This window comes from Malus sylvestris, chromosome 9, assembly GCF_916048215.2.
Source record: "Malus sylvestris chromosome 9, drMalSylv7.2, whole genome shotgun sequence".
Lineage (NCBI taxonomy): Eukaryota > Viridiplantae > Streptophyta > Magnoliopsida > Rosales > Rosaceae > Malus > Malus sylvestris.
Window position 1 is genome coordinate 15,791,984 of NC_062268.1, and position 13,004 is coordinate 15,804,987.

General features: G+C 35.9%; 1 protein-coding gene and 1 long non-coding RNA gene across 2 annotated transcripts; both read left to right on the forward strand.

Annotated features, from left to right (window-relative positions):
• The first annotated feature begins 344 nt into the window (after window positions 1-344).
• LOC126583803 (uncharacterized) lies at window positions 345-1,878 on the forward strand. The gene is made up of 4 exons (XR_007609830.1): window positions 345-543; window positions 633-703; window positions 938-1,025; window positions 1,607-1,878. It is a non-coding gene; the product is annotated as an uncharacterized LOC126583803 (long non-coding RNA).
• Window positions 1,879-10,180: 8,302 nt separating this feature from the next.
• LOC126583801 (transcription factor MYB3-like) lies at window positions 10,181-11,577 on the forward strand. Its single transcript, XM_050248324.1, has 3 exons — window positions 10,181-10,599; window positions 10,709-10,838; window positions 11,090-11,577. The coding sequence occupies exons 1-3, from the start codon at window positions 10,422-10,424 to the stop codon at window positions 11,445-11,447; spliced, it is 666 nt and encodes a 221-aa protein (XP_050104281.1). The 5' UTR covers window positions 10,181-10,421; the 3' UTR covers window positions 11,448-11,577.
• Window positions 11,578-13,004: the final 1,427 nt, after the last annotated feature.

The following is a 13,004-nucleotide window of genomic DNA, read 5'->3' on the forward strand; positions in this document are numbered from 1 at the left end:
TGGAAAAATATGATTTAATGATTCTGTTCTATGAAACGCTTTAAGATAGCATGATTACTGAGGCTATTTTGAATTATTACTATTTTTCCTATAACTCATGTTCCTATAGAATATCCGATGGATGACAATATGATATTTAAAATATGTTTCGAACACCTTTTTATAGTATAGATGATGGATGACTTATACTATGAAGTTGCTTTTCAAGATATATATTGTAAAACCCCATAAATGTATATTTAGTTGTTTGGGCTTGTAAAGGTTTGGTTAAAGTGGGTGTGTATAAAAAATAAAAATAAAAAAAATAAAAAAAATAAAAAGAGACAAAAGGAGTGGAGACCACGTGTATGTGTAAGATGATTTCTTCATCTTTGGTTCGGTGCCCTGTTCTCACAAAAAGGGCAGAAAGGAATAGAAATAGATGGGTTTTCTCTGGGTGTCGAAGGAAGAAAAAAAAAAATTTGCCATCGGGTCATCTTTGGACATCCGAATGGGAATCCGTTTTCACCACTGTGATCAAGAAATCTACCTCTACGAACAAAGGTAAGAATTCAATGCTTATTTGCAGATTCGAAATTATATTTTAGTTGGGGATTTCAAGTTAATAACTTTGGGAAAATTCATGTTTGAAGTGCTATATGGTTGAATTGAGAGTCCTGGAAGTCTCAAAGCTGGTCGAACAACATAATTAGAGAAGATTAAGGTAAAATTTTACTAGTTCTGGAGTTTTAGAATTTAAGTGTGCTTTGGCTGTTTATTGGCATTGGATATATGGCTTCTAAATGGGTTTTATGGAGAAGGTGAATTAAACTGGGGTTTATATGAATACAGATTGGATTGGTTATTTTGGGGTTATACATGCACTGTGCAGATGAAATTGAGATGTGTTGGTTTATGTTGGTGCATGTGAACTGTATATTGATATGTTCTTTTTCAGAATAGGCGCTTTCTTGGCTTAAGCAAGACCAAGAGATAAGAGTGAACAACTTGTGGAACGAGTTAGTACCTAAAGCTTGGAATATCAGGTAGGGGGGACTCACACCCTGGTTAGTGATTTTCGATATGTATTATGTATGTAAATATGGATGCGTGCAAGCTATGCATTGAATTTTGTTGTGGTTAGAACTGCATGTTAGGAAAAAGGAGTTTGGTTTTTCTAGCATATGATTTATGTTGTTCTAAATGTCATGACAACCTGAGAGTGAAGGGAGCTGTGTGACTACCCTGGGCTTCGATCCCCTAAACCTTCGGAGGGTCCTATACAAACGAACTCGTACCATTAACCGTAAGGGAATGGTACTTGTGTCTATGTGGTATAGGTTGTAAGTGGACACTCTCGCTACCCTACCTTGTGTTGTTATTACTTGAGAAATTATTTTAGGTATGGTAGTTGGCCGCATGTTCGGTTGTCAGGACAAATATAATGCAGGGATCCCACTATGGTTAATTATAAGCATAAAAGGAATTTTAACTCATGCCAAAGCATTTTGTTGTGCAAATTATTTCCTTAATACGTTGTACAAAGATATATATTTTCAAACCTAGCTAGGGTGCCTCCCGAGGGGGGGCAAATGATTGTATGTGATGCTCACCCCTACATTTTCAGGTGCTGTGCGAGAAATAATGGAAGAGTTGGACTAAGGTGTGCGGTTGTAGCTTGTCAACCTAAAAGCTTCCAACCAGAAAAGCAACTTTTGAAATGTAAATATTGATTTTCTGGTTTCAGTGAAAATTGTATGTGTTTATCCTCTTTGCTTCTGTAAATATGTATGTATATATATGTCTAAACCTATCACTCCTTTGGCTTGTAAACTGAACTTTTGGAATTTCTGTTGTAAAAAGGTTGCTTAAGAAATGGGTTGAATGTTTTGGTTTTCACTTAAACTCTGGTATATATATTTGATGTAAATTTTAGAGGCCTTGCGTATTTTAAAGATACATAAGAATTGTCATGTTCTAAGTTTGAAGCATACAACTCTTATGTGTTTTTTTAAGATTCGCGGCGCTGTCGCGTTACTTTTTGGGTCGTGACATATATGTTTAGTGGTTTTGTACTTACCTAGTGGTCATTTCCGCTACGGGACGTAAAGATAGATTCTGGTTCGTCCCGGGCGACGATTTGGTGTTGGCATAGGGCTTGAAGTCTGTTTCCTCTGGCTATTTAGCACAGGGACGGTGAGTCGGCATGGGGCTTGGGGGTTATTAGACAATTCACTAGTGATTATTATATATACAAGTTATTCTTTTGAGACATTGCACAGCATGCTAGGTTTCGGAAAACCTATGTTTATCATTATATATGTGTTTTCATAAAACCTGGGGGTTAGTACATTGATAACTGTTTTACTATATATATATCAACTTGGTCAACTCATGTTTGTTTTGCGCCATCTTCAAGACTTAGAATCAAGGCATACAATCCCGGCATCCAAGCATTTCTACATCGGCATCTTCAAGTCCTCTCGGTATCGGACCCACTCCTTTGTTCATCTAATTTTATATTATTTCCTCTAGTACTCTAATTAGTTGTATGCTCTGAACACGTTCCTTAAATGCTTATTCTTGATTCTTTTATATTTATAAGTCTTATCTATTCCTTATTCTTAGCATTTGCACTCCACAAATGGCTTTTGTCACCCTCGTGTGTCAGCCAGCACGTGCCTATCCTGGTATTCAGGGAATATCGGGATCGGGGCGTGTCAAATGGGGTCTCACATCTCTACTTATAATAAAGTATTCCATGTGGAGAAGACAAAGATAAATGATAAACACATATGTTAAAGATGAAATAAAAATAAAATTTTACCTACTTTGTTTACCTATTTTATTGAGTGACACTTTTTCAATGAGACAATCAGGTTGGCAACTCTTAACGTCAACTATTATAGTATAGATTGTACAATTTTATTTATTTTGTTTGCCTACACCATTGGAGATGCTCAATCCCAAATGAACCGATTCCCCATCATCAAACAATTGTGATGGTCAAGCCATATTTGTTTAGATTCCTAGAACTCTCAATAGCGCTTAAGTATGTTGCCCGCTTTTATTGGCCCGCACAAAGGGTTATGGCCTAATTATGTGTTGCTCGGCTTCTTTAATGCTAAAGTTTTAGGCTTCTCGAGTCATTTGATTTTAGGTCAATCAAAATATATAATTAAATGTATATTTCAATTATATTTAGGGAACTTTAATTAAAAGCTCTTGGTATTGTTCACTTTAACGAAAAACCACATTTTTACACTAAAAAATCAATCATGGTACTATTCACTTTACCCTTTATTTTGTCCTTATCATTAAAACTCAAAGTTTTCAAACCCTTTTAATTAGTTTTCCTTTATATTTACCCAAATTAATAAGTGGACAATCGAATTTCTACAACATTAATGTATCCAAATCGAATGAAAATTACAAACTAGTGTCATTAGTTGTACAGTTGCAAGCAGTGAAGGGGATAAAATAGAAGACTTAAGTAGTATTTTTAGGGGAACTTTAACGAAAAGTTCCCGGTACTGTTTATTTTAACGAAAAACCACATTTTTACACTAAAAAATCAATCTTGGTCCTATTCACTTTACCCTTTATTTTTTCTTTAACGTTAAAACTCAAAGTTTTCAAGGTTTTTTCATTAATTTTCCTATATGATATAAATTGTCAGAAATTAACTGTTAAATGTGCACTCAAAAAGCAAAGAAACTTGACAGATTGTAGAGGTCCACTTAAAAGACAATGTATATTGTACAATGATCTATTGTGGAATGACCCGGCCCCTCCAGATCATCAACCTTTGGAATTATCATGGTTGATTCTATGAACACCCAAGAACAGTCCAACAATAGAGACAGGTGTGATATCCACACATCCCATTTTACTTCTCACACACTTTTTTAATTTTCGGCCGTCGAATCGGATGAATTGAAGTAGATCAACGGACATAAATTATCAAGGAGTGTGTGAGAAGTAAAATGGGGTGTGTGGATAGCGCACCCCATTTTATAAATCCACATGGAGGCTTTGCCTGGGTCGGGTCATAATCTCCCTGGGCTTAGGCCCTGGTGTGGACTTGATTTGGTTAGCTCGTAATGGAGCCCATAACTGGACTCCTAACTGGATTCCTAGGAAAGGGTATTGAATAATATAGGCTCCTTTGTACTGGGATTGGGCAACACATGATCCAACTGTTTGTTAAAATTTTAGAGTTTTGAACCAGTAATCTATTTGTACATGATCCAACATTGATATTGCTCCCCACTTAAACCGTTTTCATACTCATTAAATGTTAATTTTTATCATAAAAGACTACGTGTAGTTAGTAATGAAACCATTCACTTGTTTATTGAATTTTCTTTTTGTCAAATTACGTTCAATTTTACATTGTTTAACACATTTCTCTAACTGTTTGGACAATCAAATTTAGTTATTGGAGAAGAGTATGTTGTGTATCCAACCTAATATAAACAAAAGAATGACTGAGGCTTTTTTTCTTCACTTGTTATAACTGTTTTAATTCTGAAGCTTAATTCTCCTTTAGAGTAGTTCCACCGGGGAACTGATAGGCCAGCACCCAGCCAAAAAACCAGCCTGGCACCCAGGCTATCCACTCCAGTCAAGCATTTTGACTGGCACCCAGCCCAAGCCAGGCAAAAGACCGGCCTAAAATTGATAGACCCACATGCCGGGCCATCTGACGTCAGCCGGGCCATCAACCTCACACACGATCAACACGTCGCAGAGCTCCTCGGGGTTGAGGTTGATTTTGGGGCGGAGGGAGATTTCGGGGCCTTCACCAAAATGCGTCTGACCTCGGAATCTAACACGGGTCCACGGGTACCAGCCCGAATTGTCATACAGGTCGGTGATGAGCAGGTGACAGGCTGGATCCGCGGCAGCTACTGCCGAGGGAACCACCGGTTGAGGAAAAGATCAAATTGGGTTAGTGGGGTTGGATTGATAGGGAATTTGATAGGCAAAATTGTTGGAATATTGTGAACCGGAAGGAAAGTTGGAATCCGGTGGGATTATCATTGCACAGGGTGGTGGGTTTTTGCAAAGCTCCACCCAATAGAGAGAAAGAGAGAGATGCAGAGGGAGGTTAAAGCGAGTTGGCGTCGGGAGTGGCGTTTGGCGTTTGGGGATGTAGAGGGAGAGTATAGAGTTCTAGTGGAACCGTGGAGGTTCCTGACTTTTTTTTTTATTTTTTTAATTTATTTTTAAATATAATAAATTTATTATTTTTATTATTTTATAATAAAAAATAATAATATTTTAATAAAATTGACTAGGCTATTTTTTGTTAGGGGTGGAGATGATTTGGTCTATTACTGTTCACTGAAGTATATTACTGTTCATTTGAGTGGATAAATGCGCTGGGTGTTGGCGCAAAGTCTTTAGGGGTGGACTTACTTATAGTTTGTTCATTTTAATGGCTAAAAGAAGAAGGGCATGCGTGTATGTTTTGTGCAAAAATGGTATTAAAACACAAATAAACAATGAATGGGAGGCTTAGTCGTCTCTCTCGCATCTTAGTGTAGATAATATTATGGGTAAATTACATAAAACTACCTCAATTATTGGGTCATTAACAGTTTCATACCTCATCTTTAAAAAGTTTCAATGTCATACCTTATCTTCGAATTTATTGCAGTGTCATACCTTCCGTCAGTTGTGTGTCAATTCCTCTGTTAAATGCTGACAGAGCCCACTTTCTATTAAAAAAATTAATAAAATATTAAAAAAAAAAAAAAACGAAACCCAAATCCCATCACCCCCACCCCCAACCCCCGAAACCCCATCCCCTTCATCATCTTCATCTTCCCGTCCACCCCCCAACCCCCCCCCCCCCCAAAAAAAAAACCTTCCTTCCAAACCCAGAACCCCAACCAGATTGTCCAGATCGTCGCACCCTACCCAACCCTTCCTTCCCATTGAAGTCGGACCACCTCAACTGGTTTTTTTTATTATTTATTTTTTATTCATTTGTTTGTTAGATTTTGAATGGGAGGGAAGGTGAAGAGAGTGGAGGAGAGGGAGGTGGGTGGGAGGCTCAGGAGGGAGAAATGGGGGGGGGGGGGGGCGTTTGCGAGGGCGTGGGGGTAGGGTTTTGGGTTTGGAAGGAAGGTTTTTTTTTTGGGGGGGGGGGAGGGGGATGGGAAGATAAAGATGATGAAGGGGATGGAATATGGGTTTCCTTTTTTTATTTATTTAATTTTTTAATATTTATTAATATAAAGTGGACCCTGTCTCATTCCACGCTAGCATTTAATAGTGGAATTGATAGATAACTGACGGAATGTATGACATTGCAACAAATTCAAAGATAAGGTATGACATTTAAACTTTTTAAAGACAAGGTATGAAACTGTTAATGACCTAATAGTTAAAGTAGTTTTATGTAATTTATCTTAATATTATATGTATTAAAGAAAATACAAACCCTAATTGTGGTCAAATGTGGACGTGCCAACTTGCTATCCTCATTCCATAATCATAGGGCATCTAAATATTGTTGAATAGGTATTAATTAATCGGGTAATCTCTGAATCTCATATAAAAATCTGGCACTGACAAAGTGACTACCTTCTTTCGCCCTGTACATATCCAATTCTGATGCACGCCTATTTTTCTTTATCATTTTTCCGTGCCAACTTGTTTTGTTTGGCTTGTAAGAATCCCAAGCTTCACACATGCACACCACACCTTGGATTAGAAAGTTGTTTTAACTAAATTGCCTCATCACAGTTTTACATGTATGAGGGATTGATGTTAGTATAATTATTATGAAAATACGTTTAAGTTGTTGATTGACTCTCAGTACTAAATATGATCTGCTACCCTTATGGCTCCTAACTTAACCGTTTAGGTCCAACACAAAGTTACTTAGTTTCAACTGAACCATCCATGTGTGAGGTTTTTTCAAAACACCTTTGGCACTATTAGTGTATAACTATTTTCCTTTAATTATTAACTCATTCTTTATCCTCACGCGCACATGCGAAAAAGTTCATTGTACATTTTCGATATCAAATTAAGTTGTTTCACGTTCATACTTTGCCTACAATAACAAAACTCCAACACAAGTTAGCAAAATGTACTGTAAAACGATAAGAAATTTATTATGCTCCGACATGCACAAGATCAATGAAGTGTTAAGTGTGCGGCTAAAAATTTTGGAATATAAAGATTCACATTCTAGTAGACCAGTACATACTAAAAAATCCGTAAAAAGATTCACTTGTTATAAGAACTGTCCCCATATATATTCTCCGACTATAGGCCATTTGTAATCTAATTCGCGATACAGCTTTTGTAAAAATGTGTAAAGAGCAATGGTAATGGGCACAGTTAGCTTCCTACTCTGCTAGCATAATATTAATATTCCAATAGAAGCTATATACTATTGATTCACAACACCTTACTACATAGAGGAATCCGGATCCTCACCGGATCATCTTTGTGAGGATTTCGGAATTCTGCGAATTATGTCTGTTCATCGTATATTATGCAGTCAAAAATTATTTTAAATATTTTTATTTAAAATTAACACACAAACAGTACCTGATAAAAATTGATCGCACTATGTACGACAAACGTACTAGATTCAGATCTCTAGGATCCTCAATAAAAGAATCTAAAGAGGATGATGTTGGTAGATAGAGTAATGGAATTGGATCCTCTCTGAGGCAATGCCTTGGGATCCTCCTGGCCGAATAATATGGACCTTTGGATTTTGATCCAATAGTTACAAACAAGAAGATCTCCCTAAAATTATAATAATTATAATTGTTAAATAAAAAATCAACGGTCTGTGTTGTCTGGTGATCAGAGGATCCAATTCCTAGAGTAATATCTCATCGATAAATTTGACAAGTGTCGTTTAAGTATGAAGAAAGATTAATTTCATGAACAGTGATTTTCACTGACTAGTTTTGTCGTATGGTTTGTCAATCCACCACCTTTGCTGCTGCTGCATCGATCGCTGTTTCCCAAGTCATGTGGCTCATCTGGAATTAATACATTTTAAAGAACACAATCATTTAGTTTGTAGATGACACTTGATGATACGCACGGGCAAAAATCAAGCAGGATATGCTTAGACTTCAACTTGTAACCAAAGGGTTCACTGGAATGCTGATGCAATGGATTATAAGGCTAAAATGTTTCTGCACATAATCTTGGGAAAACCGTGTCTTGCAGCTTGATTATAATGTCTAGACTCTAGAGTAATGCATACGACCAACACACTTATATATACAATCTCTAATACACGTAAATTTTATCTATAATTATAACGTACATTTTTATTAGGCTAAAAGGTTCTTTTTCTGTTTGGGCTTATTAGGCTTAAAAATTTATTATAAAATGTTGTTACATTGAACTCTACATTCCTTTCATCTTTTCATAACTAATCAAAATTTGATTAGAAACTAATTAATTGCTATTTTCCCATTAAACTAAGTTGTAAAATGGTACCACATCATGGATGGAGGACCACTGACCCGTCATGGAGATATATCAACTTTCTTTATCTCACACATTATAGATTACATGATGAGTGATGTGATGAATGTATTCTCCATGTAAGTAAGTTGTTCTCATAAATTTGCATATGCACATTTTTAGTGTAGTAGATGAAAAGAGGTGACCCACACATGCACATTTCTAGATGTGTGGCATTGAATTTTCAGAAGATCTAGTTTGACAAAAAAAAAAAAAAAATGCAGAAGATCCAGCATGCCATGAAATTCCAAACTATAAGTGCACAACAAAAAATCAGATGCAAATCAAGGGATCATATATGTCAGCTATATTGTCATTGGTCCACATATAATACTCCTATATATTTCTTTCACCTAATCTTTGAATTAAGAACTACTTGAAACCTAATTCCTATTTTGTTAATATATATATTCTTGTCAAATTGGTTTGATCACGAGCACGTTTATTGAGCAATAAAATATTATTATATAATACGATTAGGTAATAAACAAATAGAGAGGGCTTTTTACACACACCTAAAAGCAAGTTCAACCAATCCAGACATACTTTCTATTTAAGGATCCCTTTATGCAATAAAAAGAAAAAGAAAATTAACATTTAGGCAATTGTTCAAAGAAAAAAAAAGAGTCAGAATTGTTGTGGTCAAAGCATATGTTCAATTTACAATATTGAATGCAAATTATAACATAAAAGGTAATTAACTAGTAATTAAGCAAACTAATAATTAAATTAGTATTATTTACGTGAGGGTCATGTGCAGTCTGGTCTACTTCAAACCCTAGAAACACAAAGACCAGTACTCGAGGCCTTCACCCTGAGAAATAAGTGCTCCAACCAATCGTATTACTTCTTCATGCAACTCACTCTTAAGATTTTTATGGTTTTTTAGGGCTCTGGATACTGAAAGAGCACAGCACGTATTGTTTCAAAGACAAAAGTGCTACTTATAAACCCTAAAATTGTATTCATCTCCTTTGTCTATCTGTCCCCCTACTATTCCCTTTTGGATCAAGATCATTTCATGAACTTAGGAGGCTGAGTTTTCTGAGCAAATCACACGGACCGTTGTATTAAAATTCAACGGTTACAAACAGAAAACAAATCTAAAAATTATAATAATTATAACTGTTGAATTTTGATCCAACATGCCGTATGATTTGCTCAGGAAGCTCAGCCTCTTAAGCTCATAAGAGAATCCTTATCCCTTTTGTCACGTAAAACTTTTATTAAAAGACTGCATGCCCTTTTATTTTCTTATTAATTTTATTTACCACAACTTGCACATGCAAAAAGAAATTGTGCAGCTTGCCAAATAATCACGTATATCCACAACAAGACAATCCTCTTCCTACATGGGATCTGATTAACTTTCCTCACAGTCGTCTTATCTATTTGTATCTTGAGAAATGCTAAGAACCTCTCAAAGGTATAATTTTTTATAGAATTTTTGTCACTTCATGTTTACGCACGAGAATTAATGTTATTATGAATTGAAAGAAGGTCTATAGAATCTTAATTTTGAAAAAGCCCCATTAACATTTCTCTTATGTATTTACCCTTTTCACCTCAAATTCTTCTTTTTCTTTTCGATGCCTTTTTGCGCACTAAGTAAATTATTTATATCAAACACTTTTATATTTGGCAGCCTTTGTAGTATTAGTATGTGCAATGTAGCATCAACCTTTATAGCTCTCTTGTCGCTCAATCATCAATTCCATGATCAAAATATTACGTCTCTTTTTTTCAACCTGGGAGAGAGAGAGAGAGATTATAAGAGAGAGAGTGGGAGAGACTTTTAAGTGGTAGTTGGGTTCTTCTCTTCCATCAAGAAGGTTAGATGACAGAAACCCAAAATAGCATCCTCTCTGCATAACGCAGATTCCCAAAGCCTCACACAATCTCCTTCTATCTCTCTGAGTGGCTCAATGGATCCTGTGACAAAAGACTCCATTAATAGACGGAAAGTGAAGGGAGTTGAAGCCATGAAAAACACAAAAAGGGAAGTCAACAGGGGAGCATGGACAGCAGAAGAAGATCAGAAACTGGCTGAGGTTATTGAAATACATGGTGCAAAAAGGTGGAAGACAATTGCATCTAAAGCAGGTATGTGTGTGTGTGTGTATCATATATACTTAACATTAAATTAAGCAGGTACTCGACTTATTGAATAATGATCGAGAGCTTAAAAGTGTCTTAATTTTGATTGATCCAGGCCTCAATAGGTGTGGTAAAAGTTGCAGGCTAAGATGGTTGAACTATCTCAGACCAAACATCAAGAGAGGCAACATATCTGAGCAAGAAGAGGACTTGATCGTTAGGCTTCACAAACTTCTTGGAAATAGGTATCCATTGATTTCATACGATAATTAGCATCAAAATTTTAAAGTACATAAATAGTGTGTGAAGGATTAGGGGGTATTCAATTGGGGTCTAGGATCCCTCTAATCGCTCAGAGCAGGAGGTAGACTGTTGAGACAGTTCGATGACTTGGCCCTGATATATAATTTTGCTCGCCTTATCCTATAGTCCTTGCCAATGTCAGATTTACTTACAAAATTGATCATTCTCTTATGGGTTTTTAATTTCTTATTAGGTGGTCTTTGATTGCCGGGCGATTGCCGGGTCGAACAGATAATGAAATAAAAAACTACTGGAATTCTCATTTGAGCAAGAGAATGAACCAGAAGGAGAAGCAAAATGGAGCCAATTTAACAAGACAAATGATCTCCACAGATCATCAGAAGGATCGTGTACAAATGAAAGAAGATTCGTCATCGGAAGAGGGTGCTACTAGTACTAGTACTACAAGTGCTGCATCTAAAGGAGGTGATCAAAACTCCAACATTAATATTGATGTGGATGATTTCTTTGATTTCTCCAGTGAGGGGCTTTTGAATTTGGAGTGGGTGAGCAAGTTCCTTGGACAAGATGATGGCAGATGGTTTAACTGACCAATAGTGCAGTTTCATGCTAATTAATCAATAGTTGTATGTCATAATTTCACCGTCTGTGAGCTAATGGAGTTCATGACGGTGCGCTGAAACTATTGTACATCAATATAAACTTAGATGAGTTTACTTCTGCCCTTTCTTCTGCACATACATACTTGGCAAATATATACAATATTTCCGGTAATTAAATAATCGTCGACGATATGAATTAGTTTATCAATTCTGTTTTTGGTTCAATTTCATTTTATATTTATTTGTATAAAGACGATCACACAATGAGAGCTTGTATAAAGAAAAGCGAAAGAAAAAAAAATGGATGGTTTACATTGTGTAGTGGTGGGAGCACTCCTCCAAATGTAGAATCACTCTCTTATGTGGACGTAAAAATTTCCAAATTTCATCCGATACCAACATGAGGTAGAAGAAAGGAGAATGATCTTCGCAAACTCTTTTTCTTTTTCTAAATACTTAGTTTCGTCCTCCGACAAATACAGAGGACAAACATACAAGACTCTCTCTCTCTCTCTCTCTCTCTATATATATATATATGTGTGTATCTCTCTCCCTGCGTCCATATATAATATATACACGCAGACATACATGTAAAATATTTGTAAAGTGGATAACAGTGAACCTGCAGAAGGAAGTTGAAAGATAGTAATCTAAGGCATTTGAAAGACGATGAACAGAAGCCTAATCACTGCATGGCTTGTCATGTAGTTCCCAGTTGGTTCTAGAGATTCTTTTTTAATAGTGGAGGATTTAAAGCAAAGATAGCGAGTAACGAAAAAAGAGAAACTGAGTTTGTCCATATTATATTGTGGACAATTTGTTAGTGCATAAATCTGTGATGTACGATAAGACAGAAGGCTGCATCTCTGTATGCTTTTAAAATTTACCATTTGCTTGCCAGACTTTCCTGGGACAAATCTTTAACTTGTTCCACAATTATTTGTTCTTTTTTATTCATCAGAAAATTGCAACCATGAGATGTTAATTAACATGAAAAAACAGTGTGTTTTGCTATTTGTTTTCCGATCTAAATTAAGTTGACACACGTCACGGACAAAAACTAGTGGTAAAGTCGTGATTCATGCTTATATTTACTAAGTCGAAGACTAATTAGAGAATACAAAATTTTATTATATTAGTCTATATAGTAGTGTTAAAAGACACCAAAACAAACTTGAATATCCAAATAACAATATCTCATTTGTATTATGGAGAAGTGTTAGTCATCAGTTGAGCGTCATTCAATAGCTGAAATGCTCCGCATGCCCACGACATACGATAACATTCTCATTGTTTATATTTGAATTTTAATCCTCTAGATATTTTGGTCAATAAGCCCCTAGTTTCAAGTTTCATTACAATACAGGTTTGTGGTATTTTCCTTTGGTCAGTGAGTGGTGATTACCTTATAGATGTTCATATCATAACCTCTATTCGTTGATGTTGAAAGTCATTGACAATGGGGTGACCTATGTATGAGTATATATAATTTGGACACCATGCAATCAAAGTTTATTCATGAAATTGAGCTTCAGCTATGGTGAG

Bases quoted from the DNA above. Each gene is read 5' to 3' on its own strand.
- LOC126583801 (XM_050248324.1), top strand. From the start codon at position 10,422: ATGGATCCTGTGACAAAAGACTCCATTAATAGACGGAAAGTGAAGGGA. The intron at 10,600-10,708 runs GTATGTGTGTGT...TGATTGATCCAG, and splicing joins GACAATTGCATCTAAAGCAG to GCCTCAATAGGTGTGGTAAA. The intron at 10,839-11,089 runs GTATCCATTGAT...ATTTCTTATTAG, and splicing joins CACAAACTTCTTGGAAATAG to GTGGTCTTTGATTGCCGGGC.